Genomic DNA, 24,627 nt, shown 5'->3' with positions numbered 1-24,627 from the left:
AGCAAGACAATTAAACAAATTTGTGTGTTACTTAAATTAAAATGCTACTGCTGAAATAACCCTACTTTTTATTGAAATATGTGGGTTTATTTTCGCCTATTCCTGTTTTGGCAGAATCGAGACGCGAAGCTGTTGGCAACAGAAATAATAATGTTTATGCTCTGAGGGTTGCGTGTGTTTTGTGGTTTTGTTGTAGTAGTGTATATAACGCTATTAAGTTTTACACCCCACCCACCTAATTGCGTAAAAGATTAGGACCCCTTCGCCGTTCTTTACCGGATGCCAGAGAGGAAAGCGAAGGCTTCCGTACTAGGAAAAATCGCTCGGGTTCAAAGCGATCGGCCGTCCTAGCGCTCCGAATGTTGCCTTGATGCGGTTGCTGTATAGATGGATATCCTCCCTAGTTTTCGCCAATTGTTTGCAGTTGTGGTTCTTTTTGGTGCAATACATGGGTCCTCCGAATCCGAAGGTAAAGTACGCCATTGCACGGATCCAACGCGTTCGATTTCTCTCTGATGCAGTACGAATTTGCGGTCAATGCAAAGGTGACGGTTTCGTTCCAGGTAAGGAGCTCGTGATTACCGTCCCCTCTGGCAAAGTAGCGCGGCGAGTGGATGACGACCTGAACCTAACCTGCAAAGTCGCCTCTGATGAAAGGTAAGGGCCCTCTTGCGTGCTTACGTCTTTCGACCCGGTGTTTATTTGAAGTGTACGATGATACCTCATGGGTGGCAGCCGCACCTAATCTCGCCTTGAAATGGCCGCCTCCATCTCACTTTCGCGTTCTTGCTTCAGGTTCCACATAACGTGGGTCATTCCACAGGATAAGGTGCGCCAGGCGCATCGTGTCAAGATTGAGTCTGAGCATTTCAACGAGAAGAGTGTGACCATCTATAATCTGGAGGAACCCGACACCGGCTGGTACACATGCGTCGCACGCCATCACGATTCCAACGTCAATCGAGTGTTCAACAGAACGGTCTACGTCACAGTGTCAACTTACGGTGAGCTTTTCGCCGATTTTCTTGGGCGAAAAAAAAAAATGCCTGTTCTACTTTGTGTCACACACGAAATACAAACATTAACTTTAGAACATTAGCGCACTTAATAAAATAGGAGGACGAGTGCGTAACATTTTACGGGATCTAGAATCTTCGAGGCATTGTATAGACAACAATGTGTGGTGGTTGTTTGTTTAAAAATTAACCAACCACACTTACTGGCTGTTGAAACTCTGCCGCTCTGTTACAAGTTCTAATGGCGCTACATTACTTCTTTTCAGCGTTGTCTGGGAGACGGCCCTGCTACAACCAGTCGTTCGTGTGTGGCAACGGCTACTGCATTCCGAAACGATATGCCTGTGATGGTCACGTCGACTGTCACGACAGTTCTGATGAAGCCCCCAAGCACTGTGGTACGTTTCGGATCACATTGCTAGCTTTTGCTTGTGGTGGAAGTGACACTTGGAGTCATCGCAGTGATTTCAAAGTTGGGTCATTTTACTCAAAGTGCAGAGTTGGGCCTCGTGCTGTGTGGTTTGAAGCTTGTCGTAAGGATTCCGACTCATCCTAATGGCCCTACTTACACGGCAATGCAGTGATGTTAGTCCCCGACGTAGTCGACTATGCTGTGACGTTGTCAACTGTGGCACATGACATAGCGAAAATTATTTAACAGGACCTGCATAGTTTATGCATTTTTTGCTTGAAGAGATTAATAAATTTCTACATAAATTATGAGACGCAATAAGGAATGTGAGCATTTTTTTCTTTTTTGTTTTCACGAAGAATTGCAACGAGATTCGGGGCTAACGAGCCATCGTTACACATTCGTTCGTGTACCCGCAGTCAGCGCATCGAGCAGACCACAGCCGTGGAACGCTCCTATGCGTTGGCGCAACCATTGTGCTCATCTATTCTACTACGTCTAAGCCAGCATTTCCAAGCCATCCCGCAGAAACAGGCAGTAGGCCTCAAAACAAAGCTGGTCAGAAAAATTAAAAAATGAACGCCGCTCGCGTGCACGGGGGTTGGGCTTGTTCGCGTACGTCATGCGCACATGACCTCTTGATCGGATTCCAGAGAGGGTAGAGAAGAGATTTGGCTTGCGAAGGCTATGCAGAGGAGCGGCAAGGGTATTGAGCTCACCTCCTTTCATCCTCGTCTCACGCTGCTTAAAAAAAAACAGTTTTCTCAGCTCGTAATGAACCGATTCAAAAAAATTTTGTGCCAAAATGTTTCTCATCGTGCACCCAACAATTTCCCGGTATAAATAAAATTCGGTATGGGGCCTGGTGAGTGACCCTTTAACGGCTACCTCTGCATCTGGTTATTACGAAATGAAATGGTAAACGCTCTAAGGTAGTGTATAATTACCACCTGCATAGTTATGATTAGTCGATTCGGAACACCTACCTATTCTAAGAAACTGGTGATCCATGTGTGCCACTTGGGATTGCCTTGGATTCACATTCTGACTTGTCAGAGTTTGAATACTCGATTTCTCTATCACGTTTAACACAAAATAAATGCCACATCTTCGAATCCTTGACCTTAACGTCATTTATAACAATGATGATGTTTGCTGTATTTACGATCTATGCGCCAGCATACCACCCCTACCCACTTAGTCTACACACAGTTAATTTGTCAAAAATGGCTATTTTCGAGGTTTGCTTCACTAACGCATCAATCCAGTCCTGCTACCACACAATAAACGTTGCCTGAAAGCCTCAAGCTATCATGACGAATTACCAGTCTCGATAGCTGAGACTATCTGCTGGAATTTAATTAGTGATAGCAGTGAAGCTAGTCACTGCAGAGCAAATGATGCAAAAGGACTGCAAGATTGTTGCGATCCCCTACAAATATCGGCGTACGAAAAATTGATGAGCGGGTCGGTGTATGTAACTGTTTTTGTATATATGTTGTATGTCCTTTTGTGTGTTGTGTTGGTGTAGATGCAGTTTTTTCTTCCCACATAAGCTTCCTTTTTTATGAGGGAGAATCACTTCCACAAGGAAACAAGCACTTCTTTGTGGCACCAAACACCATAACTGACTCGTGGCATGTACTCGGGGTGTCATGTATCGAATGGCCTTGAGCTGTATGATGCTTGCGGCGTGGATCAAACTGGCAGATGTTTGAAAGTTCTGGGAGCATGCTAGCAGTGCCAGATATGAAAGTGGGAGGTTTGTAACTATACATCGTAGAGCATATAGCTTGTGGCATAGAGCTTTGCCCCTTGCCATGGCATGGGTTTTCAACTAGTTTTGGTGTCTACATGTCATATCATGTCTCTCCCATCTATCGCGGCCTTACGATTCTCAGAAAGTGGGTTGACGTCAGGCTCCCTTTGTCGTAGCCAGATCTCGGCGGTGGCACTGCACAAAGTCTTGCTAGACATTTTGTGCGCAGCAGGGACAGTCTCCCTCTGGTCAGCGTAGCTCAACACCCGATTTTCTTTCTCATTCGTCGGTTTCTTTATTTAGGTTTTTCTCGTACAGATTTCACCAACAGTTCCTGGCAACAGCAGTGAGCGCACAGTACTTTACATTGTGCCTTCCGAAAACTTGTCCGAAGAGCAGTGCATAATTATGCTACGCCGAGCTGCACTTAGTGAAGGCGTGTGCAAATGAAGTTTGCTTTTCCTCAAGCAATTAGGCCCATGGGTCAGTGATCGTGAGAGTATGCAGCAATGCCACCAGGGACCTTTCCCTTTGTAGCGTAATGCTGTGAGCCATTTGCCGTGAAGAAGTGCTAACTGTGCCTTTTTTTTTTTTTTTTTGCTGTGCATTTCTGCTCGGGTTATAGTTAAGCCCTTTTGCTTCTCCTGCCCCCTTTGGGAGTTGGGCGTGGTACTGTATTTGATTTGATAATGTTGCCGCAAGAAATAAAAAGTATTGCAGATTTTCTTGGAACCGTACTGTGCATTTGCCTTGCTTCGTTCGGCACCATCGTTGCAGGAATGCATGTGTGCAGGTGCACTAGCTCACATAAGGCAATTGCAAATATCGTCCTGTTGGCTCAATAAATCGAAACCTGTACCAGTGGCCGTACTCTGGTGAGGTACGTGCACTTAGTCTGATCAAATGCACGTATCTGCATTTGATCAGACTAATGGGATTTTCTTACGTATAAGAGATCACACCTGCCTCATTGTAGAAGTAGCTTGCATGACATGTAAAGAATTCCCATACGTAAGTGAGCCACAGTTAGCGTTAACGCGAGGAGAGTGGTCATTCATAACAGGCACCAGTGCAAACAGGTTATGAGGAGGTCCTATCATGTGCTTTGCATATCACAAATTGTCATTTATTTTTTATTTCTCCTTTTTCTGTTCTTCTTATAAGGTGCCACTAGAAAACACTACATCTGCACTAGGCAGCATGTGCACATCTTTGTCATTTCTGTGTCCTTCCTTCACTGCTGCACTGTACCGCCGTGACAAAAATGGAAAACCAACTAGTTCAAACCAGTGCTCTTCCCAGCTCTCTGTCAGAAGTGACAGATATCTTAAAAACGTATTTTCTAGTTCCCGAAACCCATAAGTATCCCTGAAGTCTGATGAGTAAGCGATGACTACTTATATTGTGGCGGGAAACATGTCCTCAAAGTGTGCCGTCACTCAGGTCCTGACCCTTGCGAGGACAAGGTGCTTTGTGAAGATGGCCGCTGTCTGCCTCGCTCGCTGTGTTGTGACCCTGCTACGCAACCAGACTGCCGAGTTACTTATGTGCTTCCCTGCTGCAAAAAGTACCTGGCCAGCATAGGTAAGACGTGTCAGATATTAGTGCCTTCCATAGGAAGTGGAATTCGTTCAATGGCGCTGCGTTTAGAAAAGGAGCCTTATCATCAAGTACCAGAAGTCATAGATGGTGTCTATGACTTCTGTGAACTTGTGAAGAGTAGCACAATATAGTAATATGAAATGGACTCTTCTAAGAAATATGTGTAACATGTAGTAGTCCTCTCTCAAAAGGCTCCATCCTCACCACTCCCGCAGGGGCGCCTGCGCAAGTAGGCGTTTGGTGTGTAGCGACACCACGGACCCGAGCTAACGGGGGAGTTTCTACTCTCTCCCACGCCTAGCCGTGCGTGGCTTTGCCGTGTCTGGGGAAAAGGGGATCCTGGGGGCTGAGCCGACGCTGGGTGATTGGACCGTTAAGGCCCCCCGGCAGAGGCAACGCACCCCTTTGGCCCCGGCTTCGCGTAGACGGCACACCTGGGCTGACCCACCCAGGGGAAATCGGCAGTCGCCTTTTCCTATCTCTCTCTCCCTACATCTTCATCTTTATCTCTTATTATTTATCTGTCCTGTCTTCTACTCTCTTCCGTTTACTTCCAAAATTCCTGGCTGCTAGGGTTAACCCTGTGCAAATAGCCTATCTTGGTCTAGGCACATTGGGTTATAGTGGGGTTGTACGGCTGGCGTCTGCAGGTTTCAGCGTCCGCAAACTTGTAGCGTCCCCTCGTTGGGCTCCGTGGTGGGTGGCCGCCAACGCTGCTGAACAAAAATAAGACAGGCATGCATAGAGCATTCCCCCTACTGTCTGATCGTACCGGCTTAAAGCGGGTACGCACCGATGATATAAATTTTTTCAACCAGCCAAAAGAAACATATCCTCACTTTCATGTTATCCACTGTGAAAAAACTGAAAAGCAAGCCAGGACTGTCTCTCCTTTCCTAGTTTCTAGATGTCTTACCGAAACTCTTGGCACAGAATACAAGGTAACCAAAATGGCTAGTGGAAACCTTCTCCTCGAAATCCGTGACAAAGAACAATTTGAAAAGCTAGACCATCTTTCAGATTTCGGTGGCATACCAATAACCATAACACCACATAGATCAATGAACACAACTCGCGGAGTGGTATCTGACATGGACTTACTTGACTTGACTGAGACTGAACTTTTGGAGAAGTGGAAGAGCCAAAATGTCACTAATGTACAGAGAATCATCATGAGAAGAGATAATAAGGAAACACCGACAAAACACTTAATACTCACGTTTGCATCCAGTAAACTACCGGAATGTATTCAAACAGGGTACACGAAGACATCTATCAGGCCGTACATACCAAACCCTCAAACCTGTCGTGGTCGCCAGACTTGTACACAATGTGGAGTCCTAGGCCACGTGTCTGAGAACTGCAAACAACCGCCACACTGTGTAAACTGTGAAGGAAACCATGCCGCATATTCACGCTCCTGCACATACTGGAAAAAAGAAAAAGAAATAATTACGTTGAAGGTGAAGGAGAACATTACATTTAAGGAAGCACGGCGAAGAGTCGCTCCATTCTATGGACCTACATACGCTTATGCGGCGTGTCAGGGGGCACTGCCGCACCAGCCCTCGCCACTCCTTCGGGCCGCGCATACCGAGCCGGTGGTTGTGGCACCTGCCCCCAAGGTGACTGTTGCCAAGGGTACACCGCCTACTCTCAAACAGAGACCGGAGACTTCAGAGTCGTCGGGTCTCAAGGCCTCACCTCACCAGGCGAGGCCCAAAATTCGAACTAACAGCCCGCACGTGCGGGCATCCAGTGCCTCCGAGGAGGCAATGGATACGTCGGTACCCTTGGTGCCGAAAGAGCGGCGTGGCTCCTTGGAGCGCGCCAAGAAAACAAAAAAGCAGATAACAGGGCCTGCCTGGTGACGGCCCTGTTAAGTGAACTCAAACTCCCTGTCTAAACAGCCACTCGCTTTTCGAACACACAGCACTATTTTACATTCACCATGAACACTCAAATTATACAATGGAACGTCAGGGGCCTTATCAGAAACCTTGACGACATCCAAGAACTCTTACACGAACACTCACTAAAAGTGCTGTGTGTACAAGAAACACACCTTAATTCAAAACACACAAATTTTCTTCGTAAATACGTTATTTTTCGAAAGGACCAAATGATGCCACGACATCATCCGGAGGTGTTGCCATCATAGTGAATCAAGGGATTGCATGCACACACTTACAACTCCAAACATCCCTTGAGGCAGTGGCTGTTCGAGCGGTTCTTTTTGATAAACTGATCACAATCTGCACTATTTACATTCCTCCTAGCTATCAGCTGCAAAAACGTGATTTACACTCTTTAATTGATGAACTTCCGGAGCCTTATGTTCTCCTTGGAGACTTCAATGCGCATAGCAGGCTATGGGGAGACTCTCGTTGCGACGCGCGAGGTCGACTGATTGAACAGTTCCTTCTCTCGTCGAGCGCATGTCTCCTAAATAGAAAAGAACCAACCTATTATAATCTCGCATATAACACCTACTCCTCCATAGACGTAAGCATAGTATCTCCATCTCTTGTGCCTCTACTCCAGTGGAAAGTCGTCAGTAATCTGTACGGAAGTGACCACTTCCCCGTAGTTTTGAGCACAACTACAGCAACTGAGTGTCCACCCCGTGTTCCCAAATGGCTCATAAACAGAGCCGACTGGGAACAGTTTTATACCATCGCTCGTATAGATTGGAGTGACATATGTACTTTAAGCATTGATGTTGCTGTCGACTACTTCACAGCTTTTTTGATTGATGCTGCAACAAAATGCATCCCACAAACAAATGGACACCCAGGAACGGCGTGTGCCATAGTGGAACTCTGAATGCCGAAACGCGCGCAAACAGCAAAACAGAGCTTGGAGGCTGCTTCGGAATTCACCGACAGCCGAAAATCTTGACACCTTCAAGAAAATAAAGTCTCAAGGCAGGAGAACGCGTCGGCAGGCCAGAAGAGAAAGCTGGCAGAAGTTTTCGTCAGGGATCAATTCATACACACAGGAGGCTAAAGTCTGGAACATGGTCGGTAGGATAGCAGGAAAACAAGTACACACACTTCCACTCATAAACACTCAGGGTGATACCTTGGAAGATCAGGCAAACTTCCTCGGTGCACACTTCGAACAGGTGTCCAGCTCATCCCACTGTACTGATACTTTCCAAAAATACAGAACAAGAATAGAAAGGCAAAAACTCGAACACAAATGCACTAGATACGAGGCATATAACCAAGCTTTCAGTCTAGCTGAGCTCCAAACGTCTCTAAGCTCCTGCAGTACTTTTGCCCAGGTTCTGACCGTGTGGTGTATGAAATGTTAAAAAACCTACCAATCGAAACATGAAAAACCTTACTTTGTTTGTACAATGCTATCTGGTTTTCTGGCACTATTCCTACCTCCTGGAAAGAGGCTATTATTATTCCCATTTTGAAAGAGGGCAAGGACCCTTCTTCAGCTTCGAGTTATAGGCCTATTGCACTTACAAGCTGCTTGTGCAAAGTCTTCGAAAACATGATAAACTGCCGACTTGTACATTTTCTTGAAACAAACAATTTTCTCGACCCATTTCAGTGCGGGTTTCGAGAAAGTAGATCCACCACAGACCACCTTGTTCGTATCGAGGCACAGATCAGAGACGCCTTCGTTCATAAACAATATTTTCTCTCTGTGTTCCTCAATATCGAAAAGGCTTATGATACAACATGGCGTTTTGGAATTCTAAGAGACTTTTCCCACCTTGGCGTGCACGGAAGAATGTTTCACATAATCAAAAGTTACCTGTCAAACCGAACATTCCGTGTCCGAGTGGGCACGGTTCTTTCCCAAACATTTGTCCAGGAAACAGGCGTGCCACAAGGTGGTGTACTTAGCTGCACACTTTTTCTCATAAAAATGAATTCCTTGCGCTTGACCATTCCTCGCAATATGTTTTATTGTACATATGTCGATGACGTCCAGCTTGGCTTTAGGTCTTGCAATCTGGCAATGTGTGAGCGGCAGGTTCAGTTAAGTTTAAACAAGGTCTCCAAATGGGCAGAGGAAAACGGATTCCGACTGAACCTACAAAAAAGCACGTGTGTCTTGTTCTCCCGAAAGAGAGACATGCACTTAGAACCCGACATTGAACTGAACGGTCAACGTTTGTCTGTAAATGCGGAGCATAAATTCTTAGGATTAATATTGGACAACAAGTTGACCTTCGTACCGCACATCAAGTATTTAAAAACAAAATGTTTAAAAGCCATGAACGTTTTAAAAGTGTTGTCACATACTACGTGGGGTAGTGACAGGCAATGTCTCATGAACCTGTATAGAAGCCTCATTCGCACCCGCTTAGATTATGGGGCCGTTGTTTATCAGTCTGCGACTCAAAGTGCTTTGAAGATGCTGGACACCATGCACCATTTGGGCATCCGCCTTTCTACGGGTGCTTTTCGCACCAGCCCCGTAGAAAGCCTTTATGTTGAGTCAAATGAGTGGTCGCTTCATTTGCAGAGAACTTACATGTCCTTTGTTTATTTCCTTAAGGTGAAAGCAGACAAGAAGCACCCCTCATACTCTACTATTAATGATTTGTCGAGCTCCACTCTGTTTCAAAACAGGCCTTCGATGAGGCAGCCCTTTTCAATTCGCCTGAAGGGTCTAGCTGAGGAAACTGGAATATCACTCGAACACAGTTTAATGGCTCCTGTAGCATACCCGCCACCGTGGCAGTGGCAGACTATTGACTGCGATGTGTCTTTTCTAGAAGTTACAAAACATGCGCCTATTGCCCATATTCAAACATACTTCCTGGAACTTCAACACAAGTACACACGTCCGGAGTTATTCACAGATGCCTCCAAGTCTAACTCCTCCGTGTCCTACGCTGCTGTCGGCCCATCCTTTTCGGATGCTGGCCCTCTACATCCAGGCGCAAGTATCTTCACAGCGGAAGCTTATGCGATACTTTTGGCGGCTAAACACATCAAGCAATTACAAATACAAAAAGCAGTAATTTATACAGACTCCCTCAGTGTGGTAACGGCTCTGCACACTCTTAAAAAACAAAAAAACCCAGTCCTTGTCTCACTTTACTCCATTTTGTGCACACTCTACACACTCAAACAACATGTTGCAGTGTGCTGGGTGCCAGGGCACCGTGAGATCGAAGGCAACGTGAGGGCAGATCAGCTCGCTGCATCCGTCCACAAAAGCACTGCCCCAACACCCATATCGATCCCGGCCCTTGATCTTAAGCCGTCTCTCAAACGAAACCTCAGGGACTACTGGCAGAGCAAGTGGGATACACACACACAAAACAAACTACACATTATGAAGCCACACCTTGGTCATTGGCTACCCGTATCGAAATCGCGTCATACAGAGGTAATACTAACGAGACTCAGGATAAGACACACATACATGACACACACATATCTTTTGTCCGGTGGCGATACACCATTGTGTGACAGATGTGGTGAAGCATTAACAGTCCTTCACATGTTAATCCAGTGCAAACACTTAGAAACTCTAAAAAAACAACATTTTCCATTACCCTACCGACAACATATACCTTTACACCCTGCAATGTTCGTTGGTAGGGAACCGCTTTTTAGTCATAAATTATTGTTAGCGTTTTTAAAAGAAATTCATAATTTTCATATCATGTACCCGGGCATTCCGTAGCATGACCTCTCCAGAGAGGTATTTGCTGCGGTGGCTACACAGGAAAGCACCTGCCTCACGGCCCTTGGACGCAAGGGTATGAACGAGTGAGGTACTTGTGCTAATGCCATACATGTCCACCATCGTTTGTCATTATCACCTACTTTTGTCACCTATTCACACCACACACACCTTTCACGGCATGGTCATGATTTTATTACTTCTATGTTTTTACCCGCCTTACTGCGAGGAATTTTATGGCCCTTATACACCCGCTAATCACAATCATTGTCCACATTCCTTGTTCCATGAACTGGCGCTCTTTGGCCATCAAATGGCCTTTGCGCCAAAAAACACCATATATCATCATCATCATCATCCATCCTCACCATCTGTGTCGCATCACTTCTCACCCCATGCTGCCTCAAACTTTAAATATTGCAGCACTTGAATGGTTATGGGTAGACATGTGTGAATACTTGAACGAATGCTACTTGAATTCGCTTCAGCATGATCTTAAATTTGCAGTTTCAAAGCATTTGCAGTGAACGAATAGGCATAGATTAGGCTGCATGTAACTCCTCTGTAAAGGTGGTTTTACTGAAGCTTAGGAGTTCCATGCCCCGAAAGCATCTATGCACGAAAAAGACGCACTGCCGTGCAGTACCACTTCAAAGTTAAATCAACATATTACCCTTACCTCGATTAATCACTTGCTATTAAATTTAAAAGCTTGTTATATGGGCTTGTATTCTCAATATATAGTGAGTTTTACTGGTCATCATAATTTACTGATTATTACTTGCATCGTACTCAAATTCAAATTCTGCTATTATTCAAATTTGCTTCAACTCCATTTCGAACCATTAGAGAAGAACATTCAGTCATGCCTTGTTCCAATTTTTTTTTTAATATTGAACTGGTTAGTTGCATCATGACAAATATGTATGCTCATTTTGATTAATGATACGCTGTATATACTATTCTACCTGTTCGATTAGAAAACTTTTGACCGAATCACTATTCGCTTCGAACCTGAAATTTACTATCCGCCCATCTTTAGTGATGAGGACGGGCTCAAAGGCTTGTGGCACTGCGTATGTATGTGGGATTTCAGAAAATTCATCATAGCAGCTAAGTGGCTGTAATATTATGCTGTGGATGTCGACGTCATTCTTTTAATCTCTTTTTTTTTTCCCACTTTGTGCCAGACAGCATTGTGTTCGGCTGTAGAGCATTAGTTCGATAACTGAATGTGGTGGGTGGTGCATTCCTCAGTGCGCATACTGTTGAGATGTGCAATAACTTTGCTTATCTAAATGCGCAGTAGAAACCATAGTTTGATAAAAAATATTCTTGAGCCCTTATGCTACAGCCTTTCTTACACTTTGTTTTGGGATATTAAACCTTATGATTAAATACCGAGCATCTTGATGACCTCATATAATTGGAGCCCTTTTGCAGTTAAAAAAAGATTAAAGATTAAAAATGGTAAATACGGTGTTATGTACTTGTCATTATTGTATGCATGGCATTCAGGTCATGATTCCTGCCAGCTGTTATGATGTTTTGCTGTTCTTTCCTCTCCCCTCTCTTTTTTAACTGCAGCCAACACTACAGCCACGCTGGTGGGTGTGCTGGCGCGACCCCCACATCAGCGGTTGGGTGCCAGTGTAGAGTACCTGCAGTCGTCAGTGTACACCGTGGTCAGTTGCGCGGTGGTCTTTATCCTGGTTGCCACGGTCATGGTAGCAGCCATCTGCCGCATACACATGCGCCGTGCTGTCATGGCGAGCCCCTTCCCTTTTGTCAGCGGCGACGCCGACCACCGTTGCCTTCCCTGGTGCAGGCCTCTGCATCACCCAGTCACCTCAACGGGGGTGAGTTGGTCGTTGAACTTGGCCAGGTTGCCAAGGTAGACTCAATGAAAAGTTTTCATTGGAAGCTGTAAACACAGCAGATATCAAGAGCAAGAGATTGAATTGACATAACTTTAGGTAATCAAGAAAGTCTGTAAAACTTTATCAGACGTAAAGCAGGGTGCACATGAACTTGCTGTGTAATGTCTTGAAAGGAAGCATTGTAGTTATGGCAAGCGCATTTATGTAGGGTTGGAATGCAAAAATGTTGGTGTACTCTGCATTGAATGCAAGGTTAAAGCAACCCCAGGTGGTCAGAACTGCTTCAGAGTGCCCCATGAACGGTGTGTTTCATAACTGAATCATGACTTTTTGGCACGCAAGGTACCAGAAATATGTGTTTTCCTCCCGCCTTTTATGCGCAGATGAGCTTTGGCGAAGGGGGCCCTGCGTCATGCTCGCACCTCACTGGAGCCGACCTCCGGACAGTGACGTGCGCCCACGGCAGCTACGTTGTAGCCACGTACAGCAGCAGTGGTACGCCGGGTGGTCGGCCCAAGCTGCACTTTCTCCAGCAGCTCCCCAAGCCCCCCGAGTACTCGCCGCTCGCCCAGGGCCCACCGCCGCCCTACCAGAGCACCGAGCAGCTGGCCACGGCCGGCAACAAGGAGCCCTGTGCCGAAATGCCAGAGATGACTGCCGCCAACTCCTGTGGAGCCTTGGCGCCCGGCTCGTCTACCTCCCACCCGTGGCCGTGCCACTTGTGGCCGCGGGATGAGTCGCCGCCACCGCGCTTCTCCTCCCTACAGGACCTGAGCGAATGCGAAGCCCAATGTCTGCTGCCCGCATTTGAGGAAGCCGTGGCATCCGACAACCGCTATGACGCAGACACTGCTGGTTTCCACAGAGCACCTTTTCATGACGACCTTGCATTAGCCAGTGACCGGGAGGAGCCACATTCAGGTTCCTCCCCCGACTGCACTCTGGCCGCTGGCGGCGGGAGCAGCAACGGGTTTCCGGAAGCATCTGACAGCCTTGTCGTGTGTACACCGTTCCGCGATGTATCGTTTTCTCGCGGGCCAGCGTTTCCAACTAGAGTGGAGGATTCGGCAATTTCCACTTCCCAGGGGTCCTCTTCTGACAGTGCCAATGGGCACAGCGCATGTCAAGAATTTGTCAAAGCTGAGCAGAGGGCATCTACTTGATGTCAAGCTTTCCGAAAGAAAGGTTGATGATTGTGGCTGGCCGTGGGTATTGCTGCAACTTATGTGAGCCCTTTGTTTTTAAGTTTTGAGTATAGAGAGGCCCTGGGCTTGCTAGGAGGTCTTTTATCGCTATTTTTTATCAGCATCAAGGAATTATGCGTGCACGTGCTTTGCGGCAGACAATTTGCCATAAGCATTGGGCGAACGTGATTGTTTTTTTGCACACGATAGATGCACCAGCACTTAATGCTTAGGACTTCAACAAGGTTATTGCTGGAGTGGGCCTTTCTATATAAAAAATGTGAGTGCTGAACTTATGGAGGGCCTGTAAAGATATGTTCATTTAGAGCAGCAAAACGAATGTGAACTGGACAGAATGATTTGGTGGGCGCAAAAATTGGATCATAGTGCTGCGTGGTTCTTAGGCTTCGATGCTAATCCCTGATCAGGGAGAGAGGGTGAGGTATGTTGGCTTGCTATCAATAATACCACACTAGGTTGTGCCGTGCTTGTTTTGAAAGTTGTGTTGCCACGAATACACATGAGTTGTCTTTTCGATTGATACTGGGAAATGTGCAAGCCAGAATGTGTAACGGCTCTATGTCATGTCTTTAGACTAAGGAAACCAATGTGTGGTTATGCCCTGAGATAGTCAACATGGTACTTTGGTTGCATTAATAAGCTGGGTTCTGGATGTATCTAGTGATCTGTATATGCATCAAGTTTGCTGCTTCATCAGTTAATAAGTTCACCGATTCGACGCACAGTCAGGTAACTGCGCGAGTTGTACTATACGGAGATTCTTTTAAGTATTCTGGGGAAATTCTTTTTTAGAGTGATGATTATTGCTTGGAACTGAAATTTTTTAGTATTTTAACGAAGATGCTTTTCTTCTGTTGGGTTGGTACGTTCGAGGCCCATTTTTTCAGTATTGAAGCCTAGAAGTGGTGAGAGCGACGGAATGAACTTTTCTTCAAGGATGACCTGGTCTGGCTTCAGCTGTTTTAGAAAAGCGCATAAAATGTGAAACACACCTTTGAACCGTAGTTATACAATGTTGTGACCTGAGCAGTTGAAACCTTTGACTGCAACTCTTTTCAACTTTTAATATTGTTTTGCTCTTTCTTTTCGGGCTACCCATTATAACTTGTTAGTGTCTTTATAACTGGTTAGTGTGATTGCTCCTACCATGTGAAACCGTTTTCTTTTTTCCTTCCTGTATTACAGTGCCAATTTGGACATTCCAAATGTCTTTACGTAAAGCTTGAGCAACATTTCTGTTTCTTGATACGCTGTGTGTGATTTGCAGTTCTGTATGAGCATGGTTTTCTTTTTTTCATTGACCCTTGTTCAGCCATGTGAGTTTGAGATTCATATGCTGGGGCGATACCTATTTATGTCTTGTTTTAATGTTATGTGAAACCTGTTTATTCTCTTGTAAGATGTTACTTGTCACTTGAGATGTGCATTTAATTGAGCCATTAAGCTCACAGCAATTTTACACTTTAACTGCTTAGTCTTTAATGCAACAAAGGCTTACTGTAACCTAAACAGTGCATCGAATGGGAAAAAAATATTTTCATGCTTATATCTTTAGAGCTCACAGAGGTTACTTACTCGCATCGTCTCTGCAATACGTGTGGTCTAACGCGTGAAAGAGAGAGCACACAAAGGAAATCGGGATAGTGGGGCGAGCCGTGTTAGCGCCACCTCTTGGTTTGAGATTGACCTGCTGCCCAGGCGCATAATATATGTAATTTTGGTGTTAAGCTTTAAAAATGTTGTGCCAACAACATTTTTCAATACCATGGTGCAGGATAAGTAATACAATTCTGTATCTGACCATCAACTTTGTAATGACATGGCCCACCAAACGGCAACGTGTAGCTTAAATCCTCGGACATTTGTTTCTTTTACCCTGGTATAACCCAGTACCATGGCTGTGTTCAATGTGATTACAGTTGAATTGGGAAAACCATGTCTGTCAGCAATGAGCTTGTTACTGTATATATATTTAGTTTGGTATGTAATGCAACTACCGTACTGGAGCTCTAGACAAAAACTGCAGATTGCTTTTAAAGCTTATTCTGGCATTGAGGTGTTCATGCCCCCTTGGGTGCTCGTTCCAGAGCACCATTGTGCTGTTTAGTTTTTTAAGCCGCAGCCGATGAGGCAAGGCCAGTTTCTTGGTAACCGTTCTTGAGTAACGCCGTTAAAATGAGTTGGGATTCTGGAACCACATTGTCTGTGAAAAATCCCAGGCTATTTGCTGTGGCTGGACGTAGCATTTCATTTGCCAACTCTCAACTCGGCTGAGGGAGGTAATGCTTTTTGTGTGACGTGTCTGTATTTTCACATCAAAGTGGACTCATCGTGCTGCAACATATCAGCTAGTGTACAAAACCCACAGGTACAGTAGACTCTCAGTAAACAGAACCTGAAGGGACCGGGAAAATATGTTACGTTTAACAGGAGTTCCGTGGTCTGAGAGGTGAACATGGGTGTAGAATACAAGCCCGAAACCAAGTGTTGCAGAGGCAATAGTTCCGTTTAAGCATTACTTCCATTTATCAGATTTCCGTTTACTGAGAGTCTACTGCAGTGAAAAGTCTCACAGAGAGGTTCAGAACAGGACACAAGAAATATGAAATAGCAGTTCTGTCTGCAGCCACCAATCGAGACTATCACTTTCCCTGAATCCGATTGATTAACCAACACAATCTAAACGAAGGGAACTTTTCGTTGTTTCTGTTAAAAACACTGTCGCACCACGAATTTCTAGTGCATTGTTGGCATAGTCAGCGAAAGTATCTGGGCTCTATGAATGTGTTGAATGCTTCATCAAAAACATGAAAGGATTTGATTGAGAGCCAACGACTTTATGAATCTGAGGCTAATGCACAAGGCAGCGACGACACGCGGGGCAGGGGTGTTTGTGAGACACCTCACAGCCACTCTTGGCTTTCTCTTGCTCACATGTTTTTCACCAGGTAGCCTAAAAGCAGCAATATGTTTCTGCCATGGGGAAAGAGGGAATGCTTTGTGCCAAAAAAAAAAAAAAAAAAAACTGCTGCCACAAGAGCGCTGCTTCTTTCTGTCCTCTGCCCGTCCATTGCTTCTGAAAGTATGTTTCGGACAATGGCACAGAATGCGTGCTTTGCAGATTGCAGCGCGTCTGCTGTGCATAAAGGTTTCGAAGGAGGCTCTCCTCTCAGTGACTTGTTTGCTTTTTTGTTAATTTGTGACCTCCTCTAAAGCTTCTTTGAGTAAGCACGCTCACGCCAAAAGAGCTCCTCTGAAACTGTTCAGAGAAAGGAGAAAGTGCTCATTACGCTGGTAACAAACTGTGTGGTGCGGCCCTTGCATAGTAATGATATGGAAGCCACGAGTAGAGAGGCCAGCATAGTTTAATTTAGGAGTTTCAATCACGAGGACAAGATAACTTGCTTGAAAAAAATGCAACTGCCTTCAAAGTAAGTGCACCACAATTACATCGCCAGATGGTTTTCATTATTGTACACACCATCCCTGTGCAAGTATTAGTGGTGTACTCTTTACGAGTTTCATTGCACTGAGTGCAGCACTGGAAACATTGGTTCTAATGCACATGCAAGACCATCTTAGAAAAGCAAGCTCTAGAGGAGGGCCTTCTCGAGCCTCTCCACTTTTTCTGGTTGTGCTTCAAAACAAGTTCAAAGTGAACAACAGTTCATAACCTCCGAGTAGTAGCAGCGTGCGGCTCATATACTACATGCTCCTTTTCCCTGTGAAGTAAAATAGAAGAAAAGAGGAAGAGCTACGCTGCGTGTTTATATTTTACGAGCACACGCCAATGGAACGTCATTTGTGTCTCAGTTTCCTGGTTATGGCTGCGCTACTACTGTCAACTAGCAGCCGCTGTTGGATAATGTGTGGCTGTTTGCTTGTGCAAGCGGGCAGTACGTGTGTTGTGCAACTCGATGCATTTGTGCGTAATATTCAAGGAGGCATATCCCTTTGTACTGGCATATCAAGGATCGCCTTGTGTGTGTGTGTGTGTGTGTGTGCATCTGTGTGTATACGTTATCACTGGCAAAAAGCTCAGACTGAATTCCTGCCAAACAGCTTGCTTCTACTGGGGCTTGTGCTTCTTTGCTCTGCTTGGGAATGCTGACGTTTCGCTGCGAGTTGCTTTTGCTCGGGCTGCTAAAGGACTGTAGAGAAACGCGGCAACTTGCTTCTACGACGCACCTGTTACTTGCTACGATATATCCATAAGCACTTGTTGTAGGTGCTTGTTCCACCTGCGTAATGCACTTGCACACTGCACCGCGATGTGCTCTTTCTTTTTCGGACATAATTGCCCCTTTCTTTTACGAGCATCATTTGAAATTGGGAATGGTGCTTTGAGCACGAGTTTAACTGTCACAGTTTTGCCAGCACTTGCACTGAATAATGTTAACTGCATAGCTCCCCGCCCCTTCTATCATTTGTCTATCTGTTACAAAAGATTGCACTACAGAGAAAGAGAAAGCAAGGCAATGGAAACTCTGAGTATAGTTTGAGTTCTTAGACGAAAAGGCATGGTGTTTACAACAGTGTAGGCATGGGGCTTTTGAAGCAAAATAATCTTTAGTGCTTCCTGGCCTGTCTCATTCTTCAAAGACCTCCACGTGAGAATTTGACATCGCTGCATATGCAGGAGGTAGAGTAATTGGGTATGGTTTAAATATATTGCACATAGCCCACATGTGAACTAGTAAGCATTCTTGCAGTTTGTGGTCCAAAACTATTTAACGAATATCTGAGAAATGTTCTCATTGGTTCATCTTGTCGAACACTTTTTCCTCGAAGACCATGTGCATTAGTAGAAAGCTGTGATTGTGATGACATGGAAGGACAATCTAAGCAGCGTGCATGTACAAGGAACTAAGTTTTTTTGTTTTTATCAGAATTGCTTGAACCGACCGAATGATGTCAGTGGGGGACAATGTTTCACAAAGGGGACTGATTTTCACCCTTGCAAAGATAAATATTTTATCACTGTTAATTGCTTCAAGTTTTTCTCCCTACGAATGTCTGTCTCGAGTCCCATCGTGACTAGTGACAGTTGGCCAGTTGCTCTACAGTCCTTTAAGGGATACTGCGAAATTATTGTGAACGGCGCACTTGCATTGTGAAACACTCGTTGATTGCACAATTTCTCTTTCATTCTTTATTCTTTGTCTCGTATTGGAAAAAATGGCCAAAGCCGAGGCCACAGTGCACTTTTGGTTGTGTGGTAGGTGGTTAATATCTTGAAAGGTCATTGAAACCCTCAAGGCACCCGGCACTATTGCATTTTAGCTGCTTTGTAGGAGTAAACTGGGCTTTCGAGGTCCCAAGCTCAAAATCTGCCAAAAATATTCCAGCACTGGATTTTCAGACAGCACACTTAAGTTTGGGAATATGAGAAGTATCAATGGAATGTCTGTAAAAAGGAAGACTGGCTGATATACAAAGCTGATTTTATTTGCCTGTGGTGATGATTTGTCAGTTAATGAAGCTAGCTTATTGGTCTTCTGGTTAACACTAAGCCAGAATAAACAACCATGACAACTTTTACGAAACATAAAAAAGACATCATTTACTTGCTTTGGTCATTCATTTGGTGTTTTTACATAAAGTGGCATAAAACAGTGAGATTCAAATTTCGGGATATTCTGGATAATAACTTGTTACAGTTGGTATTTGTTTTAATGTGTATGTGGCCAAATCTGTTGAAAAGAGATTACCCAATGCACCTGACTTGCAGCTGTGGTCAGATAAAAAAAAGCGCAGTGTTGCTTCTTAGTGCCTTGCTGCCGTTGCGAGCACAGTTTTTACCCCACTTACAAATAGCGCAGCCTCCAAGCTTGGCATTTGAGCACAGATCCCTGTGACACGGGCTGCCACACAATTATGCAATGTACATGCACCCAACAGGATGTACTTTTTCTCGATTGCCAATATCGTATTTTCTCTATATATAATGTTGTCGTTTCTGGCCGCCGCCCGTTTGTGCGAAAGTGCAACAACTAGTTGTGCGCGTGCGAGGACTTTTTCCGACGCCCCCCCTTCAGTGCCAAAGTGTTTTACCCTCGTTTTAGCTGTTCTCGGGAGTTGCACAATAGCTCTTACTCACTGTAGGTTAGCATAGTGTTGCTCTTGGCATTTGCCACGCAAGCATGCTGATTGCTGCCAAGTTTTTAATAACCGGGCAACAGCATTGGCTGCTCATCGCAAAGGTTGTCGCTCCTTGAATGTGAAAACCAAGGACACTTGAGGAACGTTGTTATGTTTAGCTGCACCCAGGGTGGATGTAATGAGGGTCTTGTTATTTAATTTTCTCTTTGAGCCTGCATTTTCAGTGGTGATTTCTCTTGAAAAGATATGTTGAATTCCAATGGCGGTGTTGGAGCAAGTTTTTTTGCTCTTTTTAGAGCATGTGTGTTCCAGTGAAAAAGTCGAGGTAAATTTAAAGTGGGAGTGACTCCGAGGAGTAGGAAAAGTTGCTCTGCCGAAATCTGCGAAGTTGACCAAAATTCAGCGTGACAGACTCCCTTTAACACATTTGCCCGCTTGGTGCCGCGGCTGTCGCCGTATTTTGCGACAGCCAAGGCAGAAAGCTCCAGTTGCTGCACGAGCAGTTGATTGGATCGTTTCCCCGACACTTAAACTACTACGTACGAGCGGGAATTCAAGAGAATTTGACAGTGGAATGAGCGGATTGGAGTACCTACACGCAAGGTATTCTGGGCAACTCAAGGACTTCTGCTTCCTCCTTGCTTTTAGGCTTGCTCTGGTGGCACGGATTGTGTTCCAATCGCGGATTGGGAGGGGTTGTTCTACGCCGAAGTCGAGTACTCGCCCAGAGAGTCCATTGGCTGCTCCGACTCTGCCATTGGAATTCAACAATAGTTTTCAGGGAAAACGCAATGCTTCAACAGTGACGTGCATTGTTCAGTAGTGCACAGCAGTGTCAGCACTGAATCACAGCGTAAATATGGCGGGTCCGTACAGTATTTTGGGCGAAATGCGCTTTGTCACTAAGCAGTGAAAAGCAGCACCATTTGTGCATTTCTGAAATGTGCAGTGCATGTCTTTTCTTCATATCAGCATGCGAGCAGAAATTTGTGAGAAAAATGTAGCACCTGATACCTCCATATGTCATGTAACTAATTGTAAAATATTATGGCAGTGATGCAGGCATGTGCAGGAAAAGGAACAAAAACGCAACTTTATGTGGCTTGGTAGAATGTTAATGACAAATTGTACATTTACATCGTCGGATATTTGGTCGCAAAAATTAAGTGGCAGGAGTGTCATCTTCCACCGTGGGTACGGAATGTTTAGCGTTCAGTTGATGATTATGTTTGAGTATTTAATTTGTATATGTCGGTCATAAGCCAGACCAAAATTACCTTGCTGCTTGGTATGGGGCAACCACAGTGGCTCCACCACCTGTGGAAGGCTCACTTATCATTATCAGTAGACAGTGTCCGTGACTGTATTAGGCACACGATTTAGGATGCTCTAGAGTTATTTTTCATCTTGCCCTTCGTGCTGGGGCAGTTCACAGCAAAGAGTCTATAGTTCCTTCTAGTGCCTCAGAGCCAAGCACCAAACGGTGCAGCCACTTTGCAGCGATCGAGCCATCCTGCTCTCCAAGTGCTCAAAAAAAACTGTCATCAGTTCTTGTTCTTCCTGTCGTTTGTTCGTGCATTGTCGTAGCATAGTTTCAGCGTCTTCTGAAGAACTGCTTCTCCATTGTTACATTGTTCAATGAAGATACTGGGCTTCAGTACATCCTAGAATTAACTGGTGTGCTATTACAACATAATTAAAAGTTTATCTTTGAATATATAACCTGTATCATGACAAGGATTGGGTGTCTGAATTAGCATTTGGAACCAATGCTCACTCACATTAACCTATGTTTAAATTTACTAATTGAATATTCTAATACCATCTCAGAAGAGAGTGAAGTAGCAAAAAGGTGATCAAGTAATAGCCTCATCATTGTAGCAATGTGTACCTTGCTGTGCAAAAGTGAACAAGCTACCTTTCTGAGGTATGTCGCCAGAACCCAAATAATTAGAGTATGACAGGTCAATAAAACCTGCATCGACTACACTCTTATGAATTGCTTCTTCAGATTTCACACTTTCATGTTGTCCTTTTCAATACAGTCCCATCAAACTTTTTTTTAGAAGCAGCATTTTGCGATCTTCAGAAGTGCGCGCATGACAGCTGCGTTGCCCAACCATTTTGTGTGTCAGTTCAGCTACTTGTTACTCCCGTCAACGCCCACTGCCGAAGTCTGGAACTTTTCTGCAAGTTTCCAGATGCGGGCATTACGTCATGGTTCCTCTCGAGTGACCTGACTTTCTTTCGCAAACGATGCGGCATTTTCTGCTGACAGCTCATTTCGCATTGTTTGCCACTGTGTAAATAAATACAGGGCCTACGTTACACGTTTAGTGTACATGACCATCATGGAGCTTTTCGCCGTTTCCCTCATACAAGCAATGTTGTGAATCATGTGATGTGACACCTGTTATACTGGCTGCCTCGAGAACTGCTCTCGCCCTGTGCTGTGCGTGCGAGTTGATTTATGTCGGCTTGTGAAATTTGTCACGGCATGCATTCTTGTTCTTTCTGCTTTTCGGGTATACTTCAAGAAGTAAAAGACCATCGCGCTCGTTTTATCGCATAGTTTTAGGCGTACTTTGTTGTTTAGTTCTACACACTAACGACACGCATCTCAGCCATTCGCAGTCAGTGACTTGCATAGTGGAACACCAAATTCACTGTTCAGCTCGAAAGTAGTTTGCATAGGTGTGCCTGCCAGTTGCTTTCGCCCTATTCAGTGATGCCGAGGCACTTCATTTGTTAACATCTCTGTGGATGGTTTGCATCTGGGCTAGTTGGTGGTCCTGCATGTCGAGTGTATGGAGCGAAAATTAGATGTACAAATAAAGAAAAAAGAACAAGAAGACACTTTGCAGCAGTAGGTTAGTGTTCACTCCTTTGTCCATACGCTTAATTTTTGCTACAAACACTCAACATCTCTCTGGAGCTTTTTGTTTTTCTTGGGGGGGGGGGGGGGGGATTTTGGAGGACATAAATGTAATTGCAGTGCGATTTTCGGTTGGCACTTCAATCAATTACTTGGGTTGTCACCAAATGTGGATAACGCCTGCGATAGTGTCTCTGTTTTGTATGTAGGATACACGAGAGATTTCGAGGGCTGTTGCTACACGCAGAGAGATCTTATGTTCAATATTTCATTTACACTGCAGGGAGATGCATCGCCTTGCAAAAGAGCTGGCTTGCGAAATTTCGTTGGCGTGGCCTGTTTTTGAAAGCACTACGCTTCACGCAATTTGTATTTTTCTTTCATTTTGTGAATTACAATGCAAAGCTCTGGCCCTCTTTTGTATTAACGATCGGAATCGTCTCACTATTGTAATTAAATTACCACTGTGACGATGTTGTTCACGTGGTCAGCCTGAAATTTTTCGCAAGCAAGCTCCTCCACAAGGAAAGGCCCATACATCTTGCTCGCACTATGACCTGCAGTGAGATGAATGGAATTTCAAATGTCCTAAAGTCATGTACTTCGAGCTCAGCAACCTGTGCCGGTCGCAGAATTGCGCGCTTGCCGGTAAAATCAAAGTATTTATACGCACCCTCTTTTGTGGATGTATGCTGTGTACTTGGGTGTGCGTTTAACCCCTTCAGCCACGTGATTCCTTCGTGGTGAAGACAGCTTCATGCATTCAGTGAATCGACTCTTTGCTCACATGCTGTATAGTAATGCTCTAATATGCTTCGGAGCTCTGTACCTTATCACTCTTGTGAAAGAAAGTTGTTGAGGCCTCTTCTTTTAGAATGAGTTCTGTTGTGCTGAAAAACGTGCAATGAAAACACTAGATTAGTGCAAGTAAATCTTTTACCCTAATGCCGCGCTTATGATAGTATGGACGGATGACCCAAACACCACATTAAATCTAGGGAGGGGGGGGTAAACGTTCATAAAATTAGCGAAAAAAGGCACAATCTCTCACCTTGCTAATGGCACTTCAACTTTGCAACTGTACGGTCAAGTCAGTGGAACAACACACCACTGGTCTCTGGTGGTACAGTACTTAAAACTGCTTGCGAATGTTACATAAGGCAACTGTTTATGTTCACTTAAGTTAACTCTGCTCTGTAGAACATGCGAGTCATCCAGAAATACTTGTGAAAAGGTATGTTTTACATAACGAGCCTGTTGTTCTTGTCACCTTTTGTTTCATCAATGTTTCAAAGAAGCTGTAATCAAATGTGAATACTTAAGTGCAATTGGTAACTTGCTTCAACATATCCATGTAGGGTACATGCTCTGTTCTGTCACCTGATGTCAGTTTTCTTTTTTTATTTGATATTGTGTGTGTGTGCTATAGGTTATCATCGATCTGCTTTATGTACTTTGATCGGATTTGTACCCAGAAGAGATTTGTGAAGCCTCATGCATGCCGGGATGGTTGCATCTCATGGCCTAGTAATTCCAGAGTATTCAAGAGCAGAGCTATCCTGAGAGGTACCCTAATAACTTGGATTAATATTGCATAATATTCCTCCCTGTTTCAGAATTGCCATTTCTTTAACTCGCATTTAGTGGTTAAAGATTAATCTCCCCTCCACGTGTTCTAGTAGTTCTGTGCGCAAGCCTTGTACTATATTTGGAGAGCAGCGTGCTGCTGTTTCTTGTTTGTGTAAATGAGACCTTGGCTTTGCAGGATTTGATCGCTACTGTCATTTGGCTGCACACTTCCGTTCTAGGTATAAATACGTATTCGCCTTTCTTTTCGGGCGGTGCCGTCCTAAGCAAGAAATGTGTTCCAGAGCTTTCGTTTCGCTTGGCGCGAGGCAGAGAAAGGCCAGTCGAAAGGCTGGTCGAGGACTCCATCCATTCCTGTTGTGTTGTCTCGTGTCTGTATACGCTGTTTGTTTGTCTTGTCTATACGTCAGGCACACTTTGATGGGCTCGATCGCTGCTGAGCCTCACATACATTATATTATACATGGGACATCCGCTGCAACGACAACTAATAAACTATATATATCTATATCGACACCAGAA

General features: G+C 44.7%; 1 protein-coding gene across 1 annotated transcript; it reads left to right on the top strand.

The window, feature by feature from the left end:
- Positions 1 to 15: 15 nt before the first annotated feature.
- LOC119170543 (uncharacterized) lies at positions 16 to 24,627 on the top strand. Its single transcript, XM_037421732.2, has 7 exons — positions 16 to 469; positions 564 to 657; positions 796 to 1,004; positions 1,283 to 1,414; positions 4,631 to 4,771; positions 12,044 to 12,315; positions 12,720 to 24,627. Exons 1-7 carry the CDS (start codon positions 388 to 390, stop codon positions 13,497 to 13,499), a joined length of 1,710 nt encoding a protein of 569 aa, XP_037277629.1. The 5' UTR covers positions 16 to 387; the 3' UTR covers positions 13,500 to 24,627.

Source organism: Rhipicephalus microplus, chromosome 2, assembly GCF_043290135.1.
Source record: "Rhipicephalus microplus isolate Deutch F79 chromosome 2, USDA_Rmic, whole genome shotgun sequence".
NCBI lineage: Eukaryota > Metazoa > Arthropoda > Arachnida > Ixodida > Ixodidae > Rhipicephalus > Rhipicephalus microplus.
The sequence above is the reverse complement of the archived record's forward strand: the minus strand, read 5'-3'. Positions and strand labels throughout refer to the sequence as shown.

Excerpts from the sequence above, each read along its gene's own strand:
- LOC119170543 (XM_037421732.2), top strand. The coding sequence starts at position 388 with ATGGATATCCTCCCTAGTTTTCGCCAATTGTTTGCAGTTGTGGTTCTT. Across the intron at positions 658-795 it reads AAAGTCGCCTCTGATGAAAG|GTTCCACATAACGTGGGTCA; the intron begins GTAAGGGCCCTC and ends TTCTTGCTTCAG. Across the intron at positions 1,415-4,630 it reads TGAAGCCCCCAAGCACTGTG|GTCCTGACCCTTGCGAGGAC; the intron begins GTACGTTTCGGA and ends GCCGTCACTCAG.